The 14,691-nt window shown below is 45.5% G+C and overlaps 1 protein-coding gene across 1 annotated transcript in view; it reads left to right on the top strand.

Annotated features, from left to right (window-relative positions):
• The window catches only part of SF3A1 (splicing factor 3a subunit 1), a 429,521-nt gene that overhangs the window by 99,907 nt on the left and 314,923 nt on the right, over positions 1-14,691 (top strand). Inside the window, exon 7 of the mRNA XM_069619306.1 lies at positions 11,515-11,729. Within this exon, the coding sequence (XP_069475407.1) occupies positions 11,515-11,729 (215 nt within the window). The remainder of the gene's footprint in view (positions 1-11,514; positions 11,730-14,691) is intronic.

Here is a 14,691-nt window from a genome sequence, read left to right as displayed (position 1 = left end):
AACCAAAACCAAAGAGGAAGAATTTGCTGCTGAAATGATTTCCAGTGACCAGAGAGTCTGCTGTGTAACCGGAGCCTACTGTAGGCCTTCCTTCCAATCGACCTGCGGACTCCGAAAACGACGTCCCTGACCCAGAGCCTGGTGGGACCCACTAGACTCAAGACCACCTGCATTTTGAGCAATCCCACTTCGTGCTGTGACCTTGCAGGGCTGCAATACCAAATACCCTGGGACCTCAAGCCATTGTGCAGTGCACAGTCTTCCGAATCTTGGTGAAATGTCATGGGCATCCTGCTGGATCTCCAGTGGCACAATTCCAGTCCGTAAAGTCCCTTCACCAGAGTGCTGAACCTTGCAAACAACGAAAATCCGACCAGCGATACTCAGTCTTTTGTGCTCCTGAAAAAGGCACCACTTACACAGAGCCGCATCCAGCCACGAGGAAATCTCGCTTAGGGCCTTCCCTGTGATCATTGCTGCAAATCTTCTGTTCTTAATGAAGGAATTCAACAACCTTATTTTTGGCTGCAGTCCCTGAAGTCCTCCTGCTGCAAAATCATCATCATCTGTGCTGACTTGGGTATTTACTTACCTTAAGTCTCTTGTGATTCCTGTGTAGTTGTGGATTGTTTTCTGTGATTGAGTACTCTTGTCTAGTGCACCAAGGCCCCTGCTGGAATCCTGCTAGGGGTTTTACTCTGAAGCCCCTGGACCCTCTTCTAACTCCAAAGTAAAGTACGTGTTCTAACCGTCTTCCTTAGGAACTCTGACTTTTGCCTCTTAAGAACCTATCCTCACCTGCCTGTTGGACACTAGAGCCTAGTGACCCCCCTTCTGCCACTGAGAAGACTCCTGTTCCAAGAATAAAGGAAAGACTTCTAAGGATTGGGCCTTTTGCCTAGACAAGAGAATAAGTGTTTAATTGTTACTTACTTGCAAAAAAAGTTGGTTGGTAACTGTAACAGTTCCAAAAGTTATTACTTATCTTAGAAATGTTCAGCCATTCTGAAAAGTATATATACCGTTATTTTGCTCAACTGTGAATTGGTTGTGTCTCAGCCAAAAGTAATGCTGTTGGCTACACTTACTAATTTCTTTCAGAAATTAGTGTGCGTTTCCCAACTTGCTTCCCCTGACTTGCTGTTAGCCTGTCCAGAATAAGTTTGCATTAAATTTTACCAACTAGAATAACCTTGAGTTTTTCATAAAGTGTAACACTGGATTTTGCTTCCCTAGTCTGGTTTAGACAGACACAAAAACAGTCTGAGGTTTATACCTGCCTTTGAATTGCTGATGGCTCCTTGAAAAAGTGTATACGTTTTACTTCCCTTGAGGTAGCTGTTTGCCATCCTAAAATAAGTTACAAGAGTTATATCTCATCTCAATCTGTTTTACTGATCTCAAAAGCACCTGTAATAGAATAATACATCCTTAGGCTTTACTCATCTAGTAGAACTGTGGGTTATCACAAAAGAAGTTAATAGTTTTTATTGTGCCTAGAAACATTATTCCACTATTCACAAAAGGTATATTGTCCAGTTGGTTTACCAAGTGATCTCTTGCTGCGGGTCACGGTACAACTGCTAGGGTCTACTTCCCTTATATTACTGAAAGTAATCTAAAAAGTAACAGTTGGTTTGACTTCCCTAGAACAACTGTTCCAAATTAGGTTATATGCTTTGGTCTGTGTACCTTCAAGCAAAGTGTTTTTTTTCTATAATGTGTTTATATGATCTGTGATCGTACTTATTTCCCCCAAGTTTTATCTGGGCCTACTTGTATTTAAATAAACCATTTAATTTTACTATACATAGTGTTTCTGTGTTTGTTTGGACCATTTGTATTACATTTTCCTTGTACTGATTCTACAGCCCTCCCTCCCTCCTAAAATGAACCTGGCTGCTCTGTCTGCGCTACCCTGAGCTCAGGTGGAGTCTTGTACTGCCTCAGTTTAATGTTTTTGCTTTGGACTTCAGAAAAACTGTCCTAACAATGTGCCCTAATTCTTAGTTATTGTCATGTATACATGTTTGTAAGGCACAGATTGCATGGGGAGCCAAAGGTAGCTCTGGTAGCTGTTGGTTTCTAGCTAACCAGGCTTTCCTAGGCTAGAAGCAGGAGCTAAATAGCTCCAAGCTCCCCTCAATTACGAACCCTGTTTAAGTGATGCGTATGTATGCATTTCCTCTACAGTGTTAATCCAGTCAAATTCATATAATAAACATTTGACTGGACCTGGATTTTCAACTAGCTTACTTGCAGAGTGTTAGGACAGTTTTCTTAGTCCAACTAAGGATTTCATAAAACCATACATCCGAGGCAGTACATAAATCCACTCTTAGTTTAAGGCTGTACCACCTGAAACATTTGGTAGCATAGACAGAGCACCCAGGCTTATTTTAGGAGACAGAGAGGGCTGTAGCTTGGTACAAAGATATTGCAGCATGTATATGGCCCAAATGAAACACTTAAATACTATGTATTGTAAAAATAAAAGGTTTATTTCAATACAAGTAAACCAAGATAATTCTTGGGTAAGTAAGTACTATATCATCATATAAACGCAATCATAAAAGCTAACTCAATACCTATGGTATGCAAACCAAGGTATAACCTTATTTTGAGGAGCAGGCAGCAAGTCAAGGCGAGTCAAGCCTAAGGGTATACATTCAGGATAGTACTATACTATTCTTGGGGGGTGGTGGGGGGGGACAGCTTAGATATACTTTTAGAAAACAATCAGTATTTCAAGGGTTGTAGACCCGGTCAGTCATACACTGACACTCAGTTATGAAATCACATAATAAACTAACCCTGTTACAAGTATACACCTTACAACATTACTTTTTAGAACTCCGTTCAGAGCTAGTAAAATAACTTGTATACTTTCTGGAGGGGTTTCAAGCTACTAAACACTTAACTATTTTAGAATGCACTAAGCAAAGCAGGGAAAAAAGCTGAACCCAATTACATTTTAAGAAGGACACAATCTATTTCAAGGTACATAATTGACCTTTTGGTACATAACTATTATCTAATAGCTAGTTATACCCAGTATACTTTTAAGAAGTGTATAATACAGTTTGTAATGTAAGTAAGAACTTTATGAAACTATTTTAGAATAGCACCAAAGCTATTCAGGGAAGCACAACCCAGGGTTATACGTTTAGACGAGCATCAGCTAATCAAGGTGAGTAAAACCTATATACTTTTTTAAAGGAGCCTCTAGCTACTTGGAGGTGTGTATAAACCCTAAAACCGTATTTTAGAACTGTATGACGCAGACCAGGAATAGCAAAACCCAATGTTACACTTTAAGAAAGACATATTGTAAACCCTATTGATAAACTTTTACACTCATTCAATTAAGCAATGATAAAACAGTACCAAAACGTATACACTTTTTGGAGGGGCAGAATGCAACTCAAAGGTAATCAAAAACGTATTGACTTTTTGTAACTTCTTCTTTCAGTTAGTTACCACACTAAACTCTTTAGCAAGTAAGTACTTTTACACGTGTAATACTTTCAAGGCAGAATCATTTTCCTGTCAAAATCCTTCCCTAGTCTATTGAATTAGTTCTCTCACAGGTAGAAGAGGGACCTTGTGGTCTAGGTGCCAGCTGTAGTCCGGTTGAGATGGGTTTAATTGCAGGAAAGTCAAAGTTCCAGAGGATATCTTCTTAAACAAGTATTAGCTTCAGAGTTAGTTGGTGTGTTCAGCGACTTCAAAGAAGGCTCCCTATGTGCGTTCCAACCCTAGGCCTGGTAAAGCGGTATGCACAAACTTTCACCCACTCAGCCTCAGTACATGCACATCAGACTTACAAGGTAAGTATTACCCAAGCCCACACAGTACCTTCGCAGAAAAGAGCTTCTGGGTCAATGCCTTCAGGATGCAGCAGCACGGACCCGTTCCCTGTATTCTTGGTCTTGAGACGGAAGAACTAGACAATGGCTGGAAATTTACAGTAGTAGTGAGAGTAGGCTTCCAACAAAGGACTCTTTATGGATTCCCGTGGCTCTGTGTATTTGGCACCTTTTTTACAGCAGCCAGATGAAGAACTAATATTGCTGGTCCGATTCTCTTTACTCTCTTGGTCCTGCACTCTGCTGAGGGGCATTCAGGGATTCAAATAGTGTCTCTGGAGGGCCAGGAGGTCGTCACCAAGTTTCTGATGGATTCGGACTATTGGAGCTTTGCAACCCAGCAAGGTCGCAGCATGTTGTGGATTGGCTCAAAATGCAGGTATTCTTGGGACTAGTGGATCCTGCCAACCTTAGGTGGGGGCCACCCAAGGGTTCCTGCCAAAGGCAAAACACACACACACCTCCCCCTCCCAGAATGGTGGAAGAAGGGCTAACAAGGAACGACCAAGCTAGAAATGGCAAAAAAAGAAAGGAGCCACCAAGTTAGTACTTGGGTGACCCTATTGTGCGCAACAGGGACTGTGAACGCAGTCTGCAGTAAAAATGGCACAATAGTTGATGGAATACGTCCACTGCCACCAGTCATAACAAGAGTGGTCTATGTGACTAAAAAGTCACATGAGTAGAGAGAAGGGGGATACCAAATATCCCCTTGGCACTCCACATAAAGGGGGGGGTGTGCGCAGCAATCTCTCCGAATATAACCTTTTAGGAGGGATACTAAGTATCCCTCTATCCTTAAGAACAGTAGAAAGTAAGGATAGCGTAAGCCCATAAGGAGCTGCGTGCTGCAAAAGTAAAATACAGATCCCTTAAAAGAGATATGGAGGAAAGTAGACTCCATAGAAAATGTAAACATAGAGTTTGAAAAGGTAGAGCCCATAAGAATGAATGAGTTGAAAAAGGCCCCAATCATTCAGGATGCAAAGAAAAAGATCCAGAAGGCCAGCAAAAAGTGCTAGGAGATGAATCGTAAAAAGGATACATCTTCCTTACAAAGATGCTGAAGCTAGACCAAGGGGAGCCACACAAAGCATTTGTGTTCCCTTTGGCTGACGCACCAAAAACGGTCACCTGGAAAAGTTTCCTCCTTTTGTCGACTTGATGAATAAGTACCCCATTTGCCAAAAGACCTCGAAAATCTCAACACGTTGGGTCAGGTCAACCACAGCGTCTTTCGTCACCCACTCCTACGCCCACCCTTGCATCCATGAATGCCTCCCATGGCTCTCAACACGGGGACATTCAGCCTGACCAGCAGATGGACATTTAGAATGCTGACCAGGACAACCCCAGTCTTGACTGATGATTTATACTTAGATGGTCAGGATGACCCAGATGTCACTATCGTTGACTCCCCAGATGTTACAGCGGCAGATAGTGGTTATCCATCACTTATTGATGACCAACAGTTGGGTATGATTTTCATATTGGTGATAAATCTTCCTGACCTGTGTCAACCCCACCTTTGCTTGGACTTGATAATTATTTTTCCTTCTTCCTAGTTGACTGGGAATCTACCACCCACATACTCCCCCCCCCCCACCCCCCCCACACACACACAAACACACTAAGTAATTTACTCTTTTTATGGGTGACCTTTTTATGTCTCTCTATAGTGTATGGTTGGAGTTATATTTTCCTACAACTTTTGGGCTTTGGCTGAGTTGCCTGTTTGGGCTCCCCTATTAATTTCTCTTTCATTTACTTGGGTTAACTAATGTTCCCAAGTAGTAAAGGGGGATTTTCATCCAATTTACATTTTGTATAAGTGAGCCTGCACCCCTCCCCCCACCTTATGTGGAGTGCTGGGGGAGACAATGAATCACCTTTGTTACCTACCTGGTAACATTTTCTGTTGCAATTGAGAGTTTACATGAATGGCTGGTGATGGTGGTTTTACCTTTATGACTTTGTCTTTATTACTCGCAGGCTGTTAATTCAGCCTCAGTAATGCACAGAAGGGTCACCATTTTGCTAAAATGGTGGGCTCTGTGAAACATGAAGGGGTCTCCCCCGCTAGTCCCTGTTAGGCAAAGTTTGTATGCAGTACCCTCTGGGTACACTACAAACAACTCTGACTACAGGTTTAGGTGTTAAGGAGAATTCTCAGAAATGTGCCAATACGCTTCACCTTAGAGATCCCCAGCAACTTTGCTGGATTTTGAGGACTTGATTTTTTTACCTGGAGAGAGTGTGACCCTTTTTCCCACCCTCTCATGTATTTTGATGTGTTTTACTTTTGTGTTTCATTTGGTAATGGAGTTTTGGACAACTCCATAGGCATCATCTTTTCATTTGTGTCACACTGCACCTTCAGTGCAGTGGCACAGGGAAGCCTATCCAGGCTTTACCAAGGTTTAAATACCTTCTCTGGGATAAATTACTGTTTCCCAGAGTAAGTAAAGTGAAATTGACTTTACTAGTCTTTTTTAAATTCCTAGACCCAGCACACCCTATTTTACAATAGAGTGCTGGAGGGGTTACCTAGTATCCCCTGTGTCTAGATACTCCTGTAGCAGTCAAATGCTACCCTTTCCTCTCAGAATGGCTGATGGCAGTGGTTTTACAACAAACTACCATGATTTTTCCCCGACCGCGAACTTTCAATAGCTCCGGTAGCATTAAATCGCGGGAGCCATGGTTTTCAAGATGGCGTCTGAGCCCCCTTTGTTCATACAGGTCCCGGTCTTCTTTTTTCGCCTTTTCTTTTTGGAAAGGTCCTTATAGAGTTTGTCTCTGCGCACCAAACCAGGTTTTGTCCCTTTGTCCCTTTGTCCCTTTGGCTGGCTTCAGGAGTGAAGGCCGCCTCTGGCGCCCGAGTGTCTGGGGTGGGCAGAAAGTGAGGGAGGTGCCCGAAACTCCCTGTGCTTAGTCTCCTAGGAGACCCGAAAAGCACTCTGGTGTGATTGGCTGGCTGGCCGAGTGTCTGGCAAGGACAGCCACCCTGCTGGCTGAGTGACAGCTAGGCTGGAATGACTGGGAGAGAACTGAATAAAAGGCGAGCCTCTTGGCTTGGAAGACAATCGACCACTGGAATGAAAGAACCGAAGACGAGCTTGAAGAGGATGGCTGCTGCAACTCCTGGACCGTTGTTTTGCCCGGTGAAGCCCCGCTGCATGTCCGAATCACCAAGTTCACCTTGACAGAGAAGCCCCTGCAAGGACGACTTCTCCCTTTTTGAGTTGGTAGGACCAATCAACTCAACCGTAAGCCACCTAGGTGCTCACCTCGCAGCTGGTTGACTTTCCTCAGCATGCTGCAGGAAACTGTAGAACAATGGAGGGAGACAACAGTTTGTGTGCTTGACGTACAGCTACTGGAATTGAAGATTCGCCAAGATTTGTTGACTGTTCAAGCACAGTGCAGGAGTCCCCCGACGTCCTCCCTCTTGTCCCCACGACTGAGGCCCAAGGACCGCGAGATCTGCAGGAACTGCCAGGAACAGAAGTAATCAGCTGACTCTTTCTTCATTTGTAAGGTACTGTAAAACCTGACTGAGAGTACTTGTCTCTCGCGGTGAAAGTGCTTGAAACTTTCCCAACTCGCAGGCCTAATCAGCTTGTGATCCAGCATATCATTCTTCTCGTTACAAACTACTCCTAAGAACTTGTGCAGAGACTTTTCCGTTTAAATACCAGAACTGCTTTATCCTATCCAATACTTTAGCCTATTGAATTGAATTGACTCTTCTGGTGAACTCTAAATATTTGCACTGTCTAAGAATAACTTGTTACCTTTCATGTTCTAAATAAACTATGCCTTTTTGCTCCTCCTTCAGAGTATTCGGAATGCCTCAGAAATTTAGAGTGTACAGTACTGAAGTATATTTGTGTGTGATATATATTGCCTCCTTATTAATGTTTTATAACTGACTGTGAAATAAATTAATAAGTATTTTAACAAGAAACCTTGAGTGTAAAAGTTTATTTGAACACCTGCGATTGTAGACGTTTGTGTAACATCATTACAGCTCACATTCCCCACTTGAGATAAGCCTGGACGCTCAACTCCACTACCAAAAACTGTGTAGTACAGACTTCTACCAAAGGTTGGTTTGCTAACGCCTGTAGTCTTAGTTGTGTGTAGTGGTCTCCAAGGGTACTGCATACAAACTCCGCCTAACAATAGGAAACCCAACCTTTGGTCTAAGCTTGCACTACAGTTTTGGTAGTGTGTTGAGCAGCCAGGCTTATCTCAAGAGGGGTTAATGTGAGCTGTAATGGAGTTATACAGAGATTTACAGTTAAAAGTATTCAAATAAACTCTTACGCAAGGTTTCTTGAATAAACAATTATTAATTGATCCGTCAGTTAGAATAAGCCTTCTTCAGAAGGGAGCAATATAACAGTAACACTCAAATATACTTCATGAAATACACAATCTTAATATCTCTAAATCAGTAGATACCCTTTTGGGATGGCCCACAGACATTACCTACACCCTCAGGTGACTTCAATTGCTAGGGTGCTGGGGACATTAATATATCACTGTGCATTTAAAATCTTACATTAAGTCAAAGGAAAATATTATTTACAACATACAAGAGACCACTAATATTCTTAAGCAGGAAAATACTTTCAGATCCCCCAATAAGAGTCATTCAGTGAAAAGAGGTTAAGCCAAAGTCAATGGGCAAAAGTCTACATGAGCTGAAGCCCTTCTTTGTAGGTAAGTAGAAAGTCTTTGCATAATGTTTTAGAAGTTTTTGAAGAAAAGTAGAATCAAATGTAGGGCCACAAACTGATTAAACTTGTGAGTAGTAGAAGTTGCAAGCAACTCTACAGTAAGAGGTAAGTTCTCTTAGACTTTACAGTAACTTTACAATAAAGAAAAGTGCAGCAGATGACTTCTGTTTCTGTGCAGCTCTGCAGATCTCACTGATCCTGGGCCTCAGTCGTGGGGACAAGAGGGAGGACTTCTGGGGACTCCTCCATTGCAATCATCCGGTCACCGCTCGCAACCAGCAATCTTCAAATCGGTGGCTGTTCAGTGTTTCAGCTCCTCGCGTCTACTGCAAATAGCAACACTGCAGTTCCTGGCTGTCGAGATGGACTTTCCTTGCTTCTGGGGTCCCGCACTCTGAGGGGGCTTGGGCTCGGTCAGTCCTGATTCCTGGGAATCCAGAGGATCTTCCTGGAGCTCTAGGCCAGCTTAAAAGCAACGCACGCAATCTGGTGTTTCTCTCCCTGGATATACGGTTTCCAGCAGCAACTCTGTCGACATTCAACCAGCTCCAAGATGAATGTCCAGGTGGCTTACTTTGGAGTTTATTAATCGCACCAACTCAAAGGGACAAACAATTTGGAGTTTCAGCACAGCAGCAGGGCTTCACTGGGCAAACCAACGATCCAGGAGTTGCAGCAGGCGCCCTCTTCAAGTTCTTCTTCGGTTCCTTCGTCCAGTGGTTGACTCTGCCTTCCAAGCCAAAATACTCACTTTTTATTCAGTCCTCTCCCATTCATTCCAGCCTAGCTGTCGGTGACCCAGCAGCTTTGCCGGACAGTCAGTCGGCCAATCACCACAGAGTGCATTTGGGTCTCCTAGGAGACTAAGCATAGGGAGTTTCAGGCACCTCCCTCACTTCCTACCTAAGCCCAGACACCCTGGAGCCAGAGGCGGTCTTCACTCGTGGGACCAAGCCTGGTTTGGCACGCAGAGTAAATCTCGAAGGACCTTTCTACAAAGAAATGGCAAAAAAAGACAACCAGGGCCATTTTGCCAAAAATGATACCCTTGGGTGCTTTACTGCGGCTGCGAACACAGTCCGCAGTATGAAATCACTGCCACCAGCCATTCAGTGAGAAAAGGGTAACATAAAAATGTTACATGAGAAGCTAGACAAAGGGGATGCCTGTTAACCCCTCCAGGACCCTATTGTAAAATAGTGTTGGCTGGGTCTAGAAATGTACAAATGGAAGTAAAGTCAATTTCACTTTACTGGTCTGGGAAACAGTAGTTTATCCCAGAGAAGGTATTTAAACCTTTGGGTAATCTACAATACTTCCCTGTGCCACTGCACTCAAGTTGCTGTGTGACACAATGTAAAAGATGATGCCTATGGAGTTTTTCAGACTCCACAGCCAAAAGAAACACAGTGTACAAAATCACATTAAAATACATGAGAGAGTGGGAAAAGGGGTCTCCCTCCCTCCAGGTAAAAAAAAATCAAGTCCTCAAAACAGCAAAGTTGCTGGGGGTCTCTAAGGTGGAGGAAATTAGCACATTTCTGAGAATTCTCCCTAACAGTCCGCAGGGATCTGTGATCCAGTTGGCCAGGACAAGGCCATCGCTTTTGGCTCCAGTTGCTGGGGGTGGGCCAGTGTGGAGGATCACCTGGATGAGGGGTCATCGGGGAGTGAAAGTGGGACACTGGATGGTGATCTGCGGTATCCCCTTCCCTGTAACACCTTTTTCTACCAGGTAGGATACCTAGGAACTCCATACACCCCGAGCCCCCTTTCCGACACAAACACTTTCTCACAGATTGCTCACCTTGAGCGACAAAGGACTTAACACCAGAGCTGTGTACTTGGCATGTCCCAATGGTCATGCAAGGTCATGCAAGAAGAGGGTAGATTAAGGAAAAGGCTATTGCAGTAGTCTAGCCTAGAGAGAACCAGAGCTCTAGAGACATTGAGCTACTGCGCTCTAGAAACATTGAGGTACTGGGGGAATGTGAGGAAAGGAAGGATTCCTTTGAGGAGGTGGAGTTGGACGTGGCCCTTCTTGGCAAGGTTCTGAATGTGAGGGAAGAAGGAAAGAAGGAAAGAGAGGAGTCAAAGAGGGCTCCAAGGTTTCTGGCTTCAGATGGAGAAGGGGAGACCCCATAGAGGGTGGCCAGAGTGAGGAGAAGGAGGGAGCAGGAGTACCAATGGGAAGGATCTCAGTCTTGTTGGCATTGAGGCAGAGATCCTTGGAGGCACGCCAGAACTGGATGGCAGACAGGCAGTCAGGAATGATGGAGGAAGTAGGGAGAGGATCAGAGGGAAGTTTGAAGAAGAGTTGTGTGTCATCTGCATAACACTGGAAGTTGGGGGCGGGGGGAGGAGGAAATTAGGTCTGCGAGCGGAGCAAGATGGATGTTAGAGCTAGGGAGAAAGGTTGAAGCCCTGGGGGACGGCGCTGGTCCAGATAGAAATGGGGAGGAAAAAGAGGCCAGAATGACCTTGGGGGAGGGGAGGGCTGCAGGATAAACGGTCATTGAAGGAGGTCAGCCATTCCAGTGTCTGCTCCGAGATACCTAGGGTATTTTGAAGCCATTTTATGAGAATGGAGTGGTTGACTGTGTCTCATGCAGAGGAGAGATCAAGTAGAATAAGAACAGCTGGAGCGTTGGAGTCAAGAGATGCGAGCAGTTCTTCATGGGTGTTCAGAAGAGCAGTTGCCGTGCCTCTGGATTCTGTAAATGTTCTTCCATGTTAAGTGTGAACTATTGGTAGGGCATATGTTGTTGCATGTATGGTGCCTCTAGTTTTGTCTTTAGGGTAAATTGTTTTGCAATGTCCCTGGTGTTGCAAGGTAATGGAGTTCTTTGAGCAAGAAGAGATTACAATGACAATGTTGCTTCTTCTTTCCCTTGTAGGAAACTTCCCTCCTCCAACTACTCCTGAAGAGTTGGGAGCACGCATATTGATCCAAGAACGATATGACAAGTTTGGAGAGAGTGAGGATGTGGAGATGGAGGTAGAATCTGATGATGAAGACGAGCCAAAGGAGGAGAAAGCAGCGCCTGCAGGAACAAAATCCGAGTCAACCCCTCAGCCTGACCAGGACACACAAGTGCAAGATATGGATGAGGTAGGACAACTGGGCTGTGGGTCAGGGCCATTGAATAGCGTTGGACAAGTTCACAATTACAACAAAAGTAGACAAACCCAGTCCATTCCTCTTGAAAAGTGTGACAGGAAATTATCCTTAAATAATACTTGGTGGTCTCTTATTAAACACCAATCAACAAAGGAGGCGGGGAAAGGTGAGCAAGGCAACATTTTTCAGCATGTCCTTCTCCAGTCCCTCCTATCGATACAAATTCATCCTGCACCGAACTGCCTTTTTTAAACTGAATCAAGGACAAGAACAACCATGACCCAGGTATTAGGCAAGCACCTCTTGGCTCCGTTTTCATGTAATTATGTAACCACTCAATCCTTATCAATCTGCTAGGGAGATTTTACTTCGGCTCCATTTCTGGGGCCCACACATCTATCCCCTTATTTTGGCATGCACTTGCCTTTGGTGATTCTCCAAGGGGTATGGACTGATCGGACGAGGCAACTCTTTAGAAGATGTGAATGGATTTTATTGGTACAGTAAATACGTTTTATCTTTTTTGTAAAGTGCATAGGAGATAACTACAAAATATACAGTTAAATACACAGTGAAATAACTTGAGTTTGATTAACAATACAGAAAGTGATCTCACAGTACCATAGAATGTTCCCACAAGTCTTGAAAGTCCAACTGGGCTTTCCGAGAGACACACACACCTCTGCACAAATAACACCAAAACACCCCCTTCTCCAGCATTGGATCTTGTATGGAGTCACATACTGTGAATATTTCCCTATCGTCAGGCTGGGAAACCTCAGTAACTTTAACTTGGCGTTTTCCTATGGAAAACTTCGACATTTTAGTGTCGTATCAACGTCCTTTCTGGTTGCTTTAGGGCCCACCAATAGGACGCCTGGTATAAATAGCCCCGCCCGCGGGGCTTCCCTTCAGATTTCAACCGTCTCCAAACTGTTGGGATCACCTTGTGTTGCTTCGTGTTTTTGCACATGCCTTGTGTTCATGTGCTAGGATGTAGTCTGTAGCCCAGAAGAAGTCTTTTTCGGTCTTTACTGTCTTTATCCTCATCACTCGGCGGATACCTGTGAGATATGTTAGGGGTTTTCACAGAAGACCTTGAAGGACCGTAATGGACGATTCATATGTTGGCTTAATGAGGGCACGTATCGGTCTTCTTGGGTGGGTTCGGGCCGGGGGAGCTAATCTTCCGAAAGGGTGGAGAAATCCGCGGAGCATCCCCGAGCTGCGTCGACAGAACCCTGTGCTAAGAAGCATCGGGCCGCAGTGCGTCGGTGGTGGGGAATGGCAGCAAGTCTTCGTCGAGGCCGCATCAGTCGAAGGGGGCGAGAGGCTCTTTGTGGTCCAAGCATGGTCGGCCGGATAAGGTCAAGGGGTCTGGTCGTAGGCCCGAGAAGTCTACGGTGTCGGAGAAAGACCTAGCAAAGCCGAGGGAGTCTTCGTTGAAGCACTAGTCATCCAGGGACCATCACAAGTCTTCATCCAGCCGGGACTCTTCGAAGCATTGTTCCAGTTCTTCCAAGAACTCCGGGTCTTTGGTAAAATCGAGACCAGGGGATATGGTTCCGACAACAAGCTTGTCAACGGTTGTTCCGTCGTTGATGGCAGTGCTGCAGCCTACGGTTCTGTCATCGACGGTGGTGTCATCGTTGCCGTCCACGACTTTGACGGATAGTGGTCCGCTGCTTTTGTCTTCACTTAAGGAATCGGAAGGGTTGTTGACGATGGGTGGGGCGTGGCAGTCCACCACCTTTGAGTGAGTCCTTCCTGAGAACACATTGCAGCAAGATCCTGCCAAGTTTTCTGTTTCTTCGGGAATGGAGGAGGAACAGGAGCCGGTGTTTGACCCGTCAGCCTTGGGTCTGCAGAGTGTGAGGCCTTTGACATTGAGGGGGTGTAAGGGCGCGGCTGCCCCTTTATCCTTTGGTTAACCCGCAGTCTCTGCTGTCGCTGCAAGTACTGTCTACGCTTCAATCTTTGTTGGAGCAGCTGTATGCAAGGTTGCCTTCCCCAAGCCGGCGGTGCTGGTGGTCGAGGGGTTGCCTGGTGAGGCGCCTATGAAGTCTCCTCCAGCACGGGTGCCCTTGCCGTTGCTGGTGGGGTTGGGTCGTTACGGTCTCATCCTAAGACGGCTAGCTACCTGATTCGGACCTTGAGTGTGCCAGGAGACACCCTGTCTACTGTGTCGTCGCCGACGAGGGATGACGCGTGGGACACGGATGTGGCGGTGGAGCAGCCCCGTAATCCGGCTCAGCCATCGCCTCTGGATGATATTGGGGCGTTCCACGCTATTAAGTCGAAAGCCTGTCTGGAGTTTGGGCTGCCACCTGAAGAGGAACGTAAGGACTGCTTCCTCTTCGACCATATGGGCAAGCGGAGGAAGGCAGTCTTCTCTGTGCTGATACATGACCACTTGTGGCAGGAGGGTCTGCGCACGATGCGCCACCTGTTTTCAGAGCTGGCGGTGAAAGGTCGCCTTGAAAAGAAGTTCAAGGCTCCGGAGTCTACCGCTAGATGCCTGGTGTCACAGCCCACGCCAGAGTCCGTGGTGTCGGCGGCGGGCAGTCGTAAAGCCAGGACCCAACATGTGTGATGCCTCCGGAAAGTGAGGCCAGGAAGCAGGACGCTTTTAGTAAAAAGGTCTTCACGGTACTTTGAAGGCTGCAAATTCCTTGGCGTTTATGGCCAGATCTGATAATGAAATGTGGCGTCGGCTGGCCCTGATTCTGGAACATCTGCCGGAGCAACACTGAAAGGAAACAATGCTGTTTGTACGAGTGGGGGAGGAGGCCTCTTAACCCCAGCATCAATATTGTTGTGGACCTGGCGAAGTCTGGTTTTAAACGGATTAATAATTGAGTGGGGCTCTGGCGGCAGACCTGGTTGAAGTGCACAGTCTCTTGCCCGGCGATCCAATATAAAGTCATCGACATGCCCTGTGAAGGTGAACACT

This window comes from Ambystoma mexicanum, chromosome 10, assembly GCF_040938575.1.
Source record: "Ambystoma mexicanum isolate Mex_15411 chromosome 10, UKY_AmexF1_1, whole genome shotgun sequence".
NCBI classification, from domain to species: Eukaryota; Metazoa; Chordata; class Amphibia; order Caudata; family Ambystomatidae; genus Ambystoma; species Ambystoma mexicanum.
Note: the sequence above shows the minus strand (reverse complement) of the source record. Positions and strands in the feature narration are given on the sequence as shown.